The sequence below is a fragment of the Drosophila montana genome, unplaced genomic scaffold (genome assembly GCF_035044405.1).
Source record: "Drosophila montana isolate Dmon_TW-CO22-7 unplaced genomic scaffold, ASM3504440v1 contig_3829_1, whole genome shotgun sequence".
Lineage (NCBI taxonomy): Eukaryota > Metazoa > Arthropoda > Insecta > Diptera > Drosophilidae > Drosophila > Drosophila montana.
The window spans coordinates 673,016-682,390 of NW_026998699.1; the positions used below are offsets into that span (position 1 = coordinate 673,016).

General features: G+C 42.5%; 2 protein-coding genes across 2 annotated transcripts; one reads left to right on the forward strand and one right to left on the reverse strand.

The window, feature by feature from the left end:
• Nucleotides 1-151: 151 nt before the first annotated feature.
• LOC135437572 (microfibril-associated glycoprotein 4-like) lies at nucleotides 152-1,593 on the forward strand. Its single transcript, XM_064695554.1, has 2 exons — nucleotides 152-1,280; nucleotides 1,350-1,593. The coding sequence occupies exons 1-2, from the start codon at nucleotides 439-441 to the stop codon at nucleotides 1,468-1,470; spliced, it is 963 nt and encodes a 320-aa protein (XP_064551624.1). The 5' UTR covers nucleotides 152-438; the 3' UTR covers nucleotides 1,471-1,593.
• Nucleotides 1,594-5,205: 3,612 nt separating this feature from the next.
• On the reverse strand, nucleotides 5,206-8,652 carry Ir68a (Ionotropic receptor 68a). The gene is made up of 7 exons (XM_064695535.1): nucleotides 8,135-8,652; nucleotides 7,944-8,077; nucleotides 6,673-6,899; nucleotides 6,014-6,621; nucleotides 5,802-5,955; nucleotides 5,526-5,739; nucleotides 5,206-5,459 (listed from the first exon to the last, which is right to left on the reverse strand). The coding sequence occupies exons 1-7, from the start codon at nucleotides 8,650-8,652 to the stop codon at nucleotides 5,206-5,208; spliced, it is 2,109 nt and encodes a 702-aa protein (XP_064551605.1).
• Nucleotides 8,653-9,375: the final 723 nt, after the last annotated feature.

Genomic DNA, 9,375 nt, shown 5'->3' on the forward strand with positions numbered 1-9,375 from the left:
CAATGAAGGTCACTTAAGGCCTGGCCCTTGCCTTTTGTTTATTTATATATATATTGAGTCTCTGATCTACTGATAATCGCTTCAAATCGCCGAAATATTGGACACACGTTCTTCCGAATGATTGCCGTATTTCAGTCTATTTACATGCGTGCTGAGTGCAGTTGAGATTCGCATTTCAATTTCAAAATCAAAGTGCTATCAAAATGAAATGTGTTGTGTTTATATATATTCTATTTGCAAGCATAACACTGATCATAACTAAAGCAGAGGCTAACGAAAATGAGGTAAAAACAGATTATTTATTAATATTTGTGTGCAATGCAGAAAATAAATCATACTCTTTTTTATTAGTCTTGTGTGGCAACCAGAATAGCAGAGGAAGAATGTGGAGAGCACACCTATAAAGCAGTTAGACCTTTGTTAAAGTATATTCATCAGATGAAGGAGGAAATTGAAAACAATAACAATAAGGTTGAAGGCAAAGACAGGGAAATCAAGCAACTGCAGGAAAAACTTAGCCAACGTAATGATTTGGTCATCGAGGAACTGAGAGCTCAGAATGAATTCTACAAACAGAGTATCAAAGAGCTAACGAACAACGTTTTGTCAATAAAAGAGGAAATGGGTAAACCCAATTCCAATGCCTTGAAAATCCAGGACTATGAAGAGCAGCTGGAGAAACAAAAGAAGTCAATTGATCAACAGGCCCAACAAATATCCCAACTCAAAAACGAAATCAACATTTGTGCCAAGAAACTAAAAAGCTGCGAAGAGAAGCCCGTTTACGGCGAATGCACCGACTTTGCTGATGCTCCGGGTATTCATAAGATTAACCCGGATCCGTTCGATGTTCTTTGTGATAGTGCGACAGCAGGTTGGACGGTTATCCAGCAGCGAATCAATGGAAAGGAGGATTTCTACAGGAATTGGACCTCTTACCGAGAAGGTTTCGGTTCCTTTGATGGCGACTTCTTTCTCGGTCTCGAGAGGATTCATCGCTTGACGCGCGCCCAGCCCCACGAGCTCTACATACATATGGAAAGATTTGATGGTGACATCAAATACAGAAGATACGAACAATTTGCCATTTCTGGCGAGGAGGACCAATACACCTTGATCACCTTGGCGAAATCTGAGGGCAGTGCAACTAAGCAATTGGAATACCACAAAGATAGCAAATTCACCACATACGATCGCGACAATGACAATTGGGATTCTGGCAACTGCGCAAGCCGAGACTTGCATGGTGGTGGTTGGTGGTACCATAGATGTGCATCCAGGTATTGATCGCTACAGCTTTGTCAAAGCAATTTATATGCAATTAATTTTTATATTGTTTTTTTGTTTAGCAATTTAAATGGAATATACTATGATCATGAGGTGAGCGATTTAGATGCCATATATTGGGATGATTATTACTCCTTGAGGACAGTCAAAATGCTTATACGCCCTAAAAGCAGTGGAAAATAAAATCAACAACAAATATGTATAGCATTTATTGTAAAAAAGCTTAAATTGTCGTAAAATGTATTTATAAATAAATGCAGATGCTGTAATCGCAACTAAAAACCACAACAGAAAGGAACCCAAATATATTAAATTCGACGCATATCAAACAAATTCAAATGAAATAGAATTCGATATTATAACAAATTTCTTTAATTTACTTCTATGTAAAGTTGGATGCAAAGTTATGATCACGCATTACTAGGCACACTTGGTCGACCTGGTCGCTGCTGTCTGAGATCTTTCCACAGAAGCTGGCACTGTTTGCTGATGGCATTGATGCCTTCGTGCAGATTGCCTGTCCACGCCTGTCCATCCTGCTGAATCCCTATGAGCTATCCGTGGTGCTGGGCTACATTGAGTCACATTGACGCCAGATAATGCCTCGCCACGCAGCAATGCTTATCCCATGGACTTCTATGCCAGCCACCAGCGCTGGGTGAATGCGAGAAGAAGTTTGCCCGCGGCAGACTGTTGTTGGAGAAGGACGAAACCGGCAAGGCGGCATATGGCAGCATTAGCCGACATATGTACTTGATTTCAAGAAGGGCTAAAAGATAATACAATTTGCAGTGTGAGCACACCTGAAGCTCTCCTCATTTCTATCTAGGTAATCACCTATGTTTATGTTTATGTGCCCGCCCAGCCCAAATGTAATATGGTGTACCCACTAATTTAAGTTAGTACAAATTTGATTTCTAGCTTATATAGCGCTATGTAAATTATCCTTTTATCCTTTTGATAACGTGACAGCATTCATAAAATATTCTAATTTCTAGTTCGATTTCTAGAAACAAATATTACAAGCAATTGTTTATAATGCAATTTATAATGCAATTTCATTAGCATCACGCCATGTATTTATATTTCCAAATATATCTCTTATTAGCTTGAACCAATTCAGAGCTAGCATTAGCATTATTTTGATTTCTAACTAACTGACTGTCAATAGAAAGAAATGGGCCTCAAGGCGAAGTCGGCTTCCGGATATAAAACTTTGTTGATTGTTATCCGGACTGTCTCAGACTGTATTTTAAAACTATTTACATACGCACGATCTACAGCACGTGCGGAAAGTGGCGGGAAAGCTGCTGGATTACCTATTACGCATTGAACCATATTTCTTAAGGGCATTTTATTCCAGAAGTTGCGAGCTATGACCGTGGAAAGAATAAAATAAGTGATCTGAAAGATCATTGAAATGAGTTTGAAACCAATCGCACGGTAAACAAAAAACTAGCTTACAACTGTTTTCCGCAAATTTCCCACTGTTGCGGGTGGAATTTCCCAAATCACTGAAACACGTATTCATTAAATTCTTATGTACAGCTCTGAAAATAAGTTTGAAGCATTTCGAACAAAACCTAAAAACAAAAATAATCTTGCCAGATTTAGATGCCAAATTGATCTAAGGGCCAAGCAATGAACAAAGGCCCAAACCTCGTGAAAATCGGATGAGTTTTTGGGAAATTTTGACTTATGTCTATATACGATAAACACAGGTGCCCGTGGTACGTATAAGATAAATTCTTTAAATTTGAAACCGATCGGATGGTTAACAGAAAAGTTACATACAAACGTTTTTCGCGATTTTCCCACACTTGCTAGTGGAATTTCCCGAAACCCCGTCTTAACGTGCACCTACATCACATAAGGTAACAACAGTGAAAATTTCAGCTTCCTAGCTCTTACGGTTTGGGCTGTGCGTTGATCACCAATCAGTCAGTCAGTCAGTCAGTCAGGACAATTTCGGACTGCTTCAGTTGCTCAGAAATATTGATGGTGTGGAAAAAAGTGTAGCATACTTTTGTGCGCATTAACAAAAGCTTTTGATATATGAAAATTAAATGTTGCAAATGTTGGAAACAAAAGAGGATGTTCGTAATTTTCGAATAACATTTCCATGTAATTGAGAAATATTTTGATGAAAATAAGAATACCTCAACAACAAGACAAGAACAACAATCAAAAAACAAAATGCCGCATAACATGCTCTTTGATATGCGCCCTTGTTGGGCGGGGCTGGAGTTAGGGGCGGGGCGGCATTGGATTTGTATTGTTAGCAGCGGAAATGCCAATTAGAGATTTCATGTAATGTTGAAAACAAAAAACCAAAGCTAAACAAAAATAACAACAAGAATTTCGGTGTACTGGGGATAAGCAAAGGGGGGACGAATGCCGAGAGCCCAGCAAAAAACAAAGCATAGTAAAATGAAGCAAAACTAATTAAATTAAATAAAATAGAATAGAATTGTAAGCAACGCGCGGGTAAAAAGAAGCAACAGCAACAGCAACAACAACAGCGAAAGCAAAACAAATAAAAGAGCCATAAATATTTATCAAAAGAAATAACAAAACAATCTGTGAAAAAATGCCTGAAATTAACAACAACAATGAAATGTTTGTTGTTGTTGTTATGCAATTTGCCTGATAAATGAATTAATAAAATGTTATGCAGCAACAGCTAAATACAGTCGAAATTTAAGAAAACAATTCAAATTATGAATATTTTTATTATTATTATTATGCCTGACTGAGCCGAGATAGAAGTCTATTTCCAGAATAAGTTCAGTTCTTTTGACTATGCCCAAACAATTCAGTTCCATGAATTCGTATGCTTCACAAGGTTCAGGGCTGCAAAACCAAAATGAGTTGGTCCCTGGTTCGGTTCACGGTTCCCTGCACTAAGGTTCAGTTCGTGGAGATGCTTGATTTTGGTTCAAGTTTTGTTTTGTAATGAAGCAATTTAATTTTGAATTATTTTAATAATTGTTGAACTGGAAATAGTGTTTCATATTTTCATATTAAAAACGAGGGCTAAAATTGATATGTGCCCAATAATTGGCATCTGCCAAATATGGTAGCAATGCAATTATTAGGGCCAAAGTTATTTATACTTTGGAGCAAGATCTAACTAAAATTTGATTAAATTTTGACCACTTTGTTATACGCGGCTTTTGGACAATTTGACTAAAGCTTCGATATACGGTAAACCATTAATTGGAAGTCAGATTTCGAGTTGGTTCGCAATCATGATAAAAGTTCTTCAGTTTAGGCAGTTGTTTATTTACAATCAATCGTTGAAAACTGAACCAGTTCGAAGCTTTTTCTACAGCTAAAATCTGTAAACATCAAAAACTATATTCAATGCTTGAAACCAAAAGGTGAGTTGTGGAACGTTTGTGGAAGAGCAGCTTCACGAAATGGCACTGGTTCAAACCCTGAATCGAACCACCGACAAATTCTTGTTGGTGTTTATAATAATGATTTCTAATAAGGCAGTCTCGCCTCGTGATTTCTTCAGAGTTGATCGGTTCTATTGAAATGTTAATGCTTTCTTCTTTCTGTGTGTTTAGTCTGGCATTTGGCAACTGAATTATTTACGATTTTTCGATTATTGTTGGCCAAGATATTTGGGCAATAAACAAATAATGCTTAATGTGCCTACGAGATCTTAAACAATGCGAATTATTATTTACGAAATGAATTGAAAACTCTCAAAATGTATACAACACATTGCCGGATACTTGAGGCCACTTGAATCGATTTGATATAATATATGGCATTCTTTTTTATGGTATGCCCCCATCCGAAGTGAGCTCCGCTGATTGCGTCAGCGACTCACAAGAATTGTCAGTTGTGTTTTTGATGAGGACAAGAATTGTTTAATATAAATATCTTAGTTACATTATTAGCAAGCTATTCGTGCGGATAAAGCCGCTTGAAGTTATAGTATAAGCTGGGATTGTGCACATCATAGATGGGATGCTTCATGACGATATGCCTGAAGTGCCAGTGCTCCAGGAGCAGCACAAGAGTCGACACCAGATAGCCAATGGCCAGTGCCACGAAGGAGCTCCAAAACTTGTGCAGATTCATGAGCGCCTCCTGCGGCGCCTGCTCCTCGGCTGGCAAACGTTTGATCACATCCCGCAGCCATTTGGCAATCAGACCTGACCCAGAGAGAGAGAGAGAGGGGGGTTTAGATGGAGCTGAGTCGAATGGTTTGCTGCACCCACCGCCCTCGCCTAGGTGCTGTATGATGCTGTCGACGTGCGGCTTCAGCGCCGAATTCTTCTCCAGAGCCAGCGCCACGGGCATATGGACGACGCACTCCCTCATGATGTGCAGGGCCCCCATTGCCACACCATGTGTCTCATCTGCCACACGCAAATATCTCAGAAAGAACTCGTTGTCGTAGTAGGCGCACTGACCCCTAGCTATGCGCTTGGTCTGGCCGGGATCAGGAGTCAGCACATATGCAGGAGTTTTCTATATAATCTTGTCATGCTCACCAAGTCGTCGAGCTGCTCCACTATTTCCATGCGGGCGCCCACCTCGCGGGCTGTCTCATCGCTGGACTCTAGAAAAAACTGCTTGTTGTCGGCTGCTCCAGTTGTGGGCGGAATGCGGGCGCGGCTCAGATCCTGGAGCGTGTCAATGGTGACGCTGAGTGAAAGGAATATAGGCGAGCATATTGGAATATTGAATGATGCGCATGCCATACCTGGCCGCCGGATTGGCCAGAATGGCCGTAAAGCTGGCCCTGTAGGTGGCCACCAGCAGGATGCAGTAGACCCAATACCAGCCTGTGAGCACGCGCAGCGGCCAGTTGCGCGGCATGCGGGGCAGAGCCACATAGAGCAGCATGCTGTACGTGAGCAGAATGCAATTCGAATAGTTATCGAAGATGTCCCGCCGAGCAGCCTCCAGCTGGGGTCTTGGACGATGCCTGCCCAGGGTAATGCGAAAGCTTAAGCGCTGCCAGCTGAGCGGATCCCGACGTAGCTGCCTCCGTCCCCGCTCCCGTCCCCGTCCCCGTCTCCGGCGCAGGCAGCGAAAGAAGGCCAACCGGCTGCTGCTGCCCATGAGCAGCGCATTCAAGTAGCTGATGAGATAGAAGATGGTGCCGACGGCCACCAGGGAGAGCAGAACGCCAGCCCACATGCCGCCGCTAAAGGGCAGTATGAAGGTCTGCCAGGATTTGTCCGTCGAGGATTCGGGCGTCAGGAACGTCAGGCACTCAACGCTGTGAGGCACACTCAGCTCCACGAGCTGCACATAGCTCTGGAACAGATGCAGATCCCCGATGCCAAAGCGAGCCTTGTGTTGCGCCTGTCGAGAGATAGCTCAGGGCTCGGGCATCATATCATACCAAAAACTTACCACTTCCCCAACCAGACCTCGCTCCTCTCTGCGGGTCTCGTTCCCCTGCAGCGACTGCTCCCAGTCGCTGGCGTCGCTCTCATTAACTGCATAATAAAGCGGCTGGAAATTTAGGGCCTTGGCCAAGGAGTTCATGATTTCCACCTCAACGCCTTGATAAGTATTCGTGGTTCGATTCAGTTGCACCATCGGCACGTGCTCAGCAATGGCCACCGCCAGTTGAGCACCTGGAAATATAGTTGGAATCAATTCATTCATTGGATTCATTCCACACAGAACCAGTTAAGTAACATACATGTTTTCCCTATATTAATTATTAAATAATTAAAATAAATTTTTGCAGAAAGGTTGCAAATAACAAAAGTCGTTCATTTTGACTTACTCTGCTTATATAATATTCGGATATACATATATATTAAATCCAAGCCTAAGCTTGTTATACCCTTGTAGAGGGATTATAATTTTGGCATGCAATATGTAACGCACAGAAGAAGAAGATATGTTCGACCCAATCGAGTATATATGTTGTAGATCAGCATCAACAGCCGAGTTTATATAGACATGTCCGTCTGTCCGTCCATCCGTCTGTCTGTTTCTACACAAACAAGTCTCTACATTTTGAAGCTTCTCTACTCTCACATATTTGCAAAACCACAAAGCTAATGTCTGCAAGGATATTAAGCCTTCGTTGTAAGAGGTAGTACACAAATTATTATAATAATTATATAAGCGGGACTGCCCGACTATGATATACCCTGAACTCAGCAACGAACTGCTGCTATAAACACTTCACTTCCTATAATACAGATACACACAAAAAGACAAACACGCGAATCGCCTATCCCAAACCATATTTTGGAAAGGCATTCTTGATTAACTTTGATGTTCCGATCCTTATGAAACGTGTAGGGCATAATTTTGATATAGAAAAGCATATCAATATATACCAAAGCGCAAAATGCAAAAGACCCAATCGTATCTACTTTTAATAGTACAATTTGAGGGGGGAATGGGAAAAAGTATCCATAAAGTTAATTATTTTTTAGCAGTCTATACTAAACTAAACCCTGCAGACAAAGTTTGCTTTCTCTAGCTATTATAATTTTCGAAATATGCTCAAAACCCATATGGAAATAGGAGAAGATATGAGCTAGGCTTTTGTAGCTTCCTGACGGACAAGGATAGATCCATCCAGGTCTCACTCCTGATAAAGGTTCTTATTCTAAGATGAACCAGTAGTTGGGAATGGGAGATAGTTTCTCGTTGTTTACCGTGCAAATTTCGCGTTTTATCCGTGAAAATGATTGCTCCATCCATGCGTTTACCAGCTCTCCAGTTCTCCAGCTGTTTGAGGACCACAACGCGGCTCAATATGCCCGGATAGGCGATGGTCGAGATGCTGTAGCTGCCAGAGGGAAAAGTTCAAGATGAGTTGGGCACAATTGGCCAGAGGAGGACTCACCTGTTGTCCAGCTGTCGCCTGAGGAACAACGCGTTCACACAGACGCTCCACACGTGCAGCATATCCCCGGTGAACAGCCGGACATCGTGCAGCAGGAGGAACTTGCGCTGCATATTCAAGGCGCGACTTTCGTAGACGAACCTCATCAGCTGCTTCACCTGCCAGCCATTCAGCAGGGTCAACACGTACAGGTCGCAGTCACTGGCCCGGATGGCGCGCAGCAGCAGCTCCACTCGCCTGGACGGCCTGTGCAAATTCTCGCTGGCATTCAGCCGCAGCAGATAGTGGGGTCTGGGCAGAGGGCCCACGGCCTCGAAGTACGCCCGGTCGTAGAGGGCGTGGTGCAGGTCGTCTGTGATGACCGCAAAGCAGCGCTGCACCTGCGCCCGCCACAGCAGCCTCTCCAGCAGCTGCTTCAGCTGGCTCTGGTAGCTGTCCGCGGGCCTCGGACTCATCAGCTGGCTCCAATCCAGAGCTCCGGCCAGGCATATCCAAATGGAGAGCAATGCCAGTTGCATCCTTGCAGCACACACTATGCACTGTTGAGCGCTTTTCGACTTTTCCAACTCCATTTTGGGGTAAACCCAACTTGTGCGCCACATTCCGTATGCAGATCTAATTAAGCTCGCCTGAACCCACCTAAACCCCAGCTGTCACTCAGTGGGGTCACCCAGTTGCTCCGTTGGACGCTCGGACAGTCTGACTGTCGGATAGTCGTAGATTCGAACAGTTGACCTGCTTTACTAACATTTTAACTGGATGGCACTTGATCTAATTAAAGCTCTCAATGGAAACTAAAGCAATTGAATTCCAGAATTGACGAAATAGCGACGCAGGGAAAGGCAGAGCAAGAGAGAAAGAGAAAGAGGGAGAGAGATTACATGGTTTGTTTGGGACCTAAGGTTACAAATACAATACCTTCCCGATTGCAAAAGGCAAGGTGTTTCACCCTGAGCTTAAAGACGTTCGCATTTATATAATAAAAGTAAAAATATCTATTATCATAGATATTCACTCATTTTCCGACAACATGCGTGGATTTTCCTATACGGATTATTTATCTATCTAAAGCAGCGGTCGTGCTTCTTCAATCCACTATACAAATTTCAGGACTTACCTTTGGTATAATTTTTTGGGCAGTGCGTGACATACATACAAGGCTTTGGCAAAGAACAAGTAAGAGCAATCGAAAACAATCGACTTTTAAAGGAGTTGTTTGAGATTTTAATTTCGTGTATTTA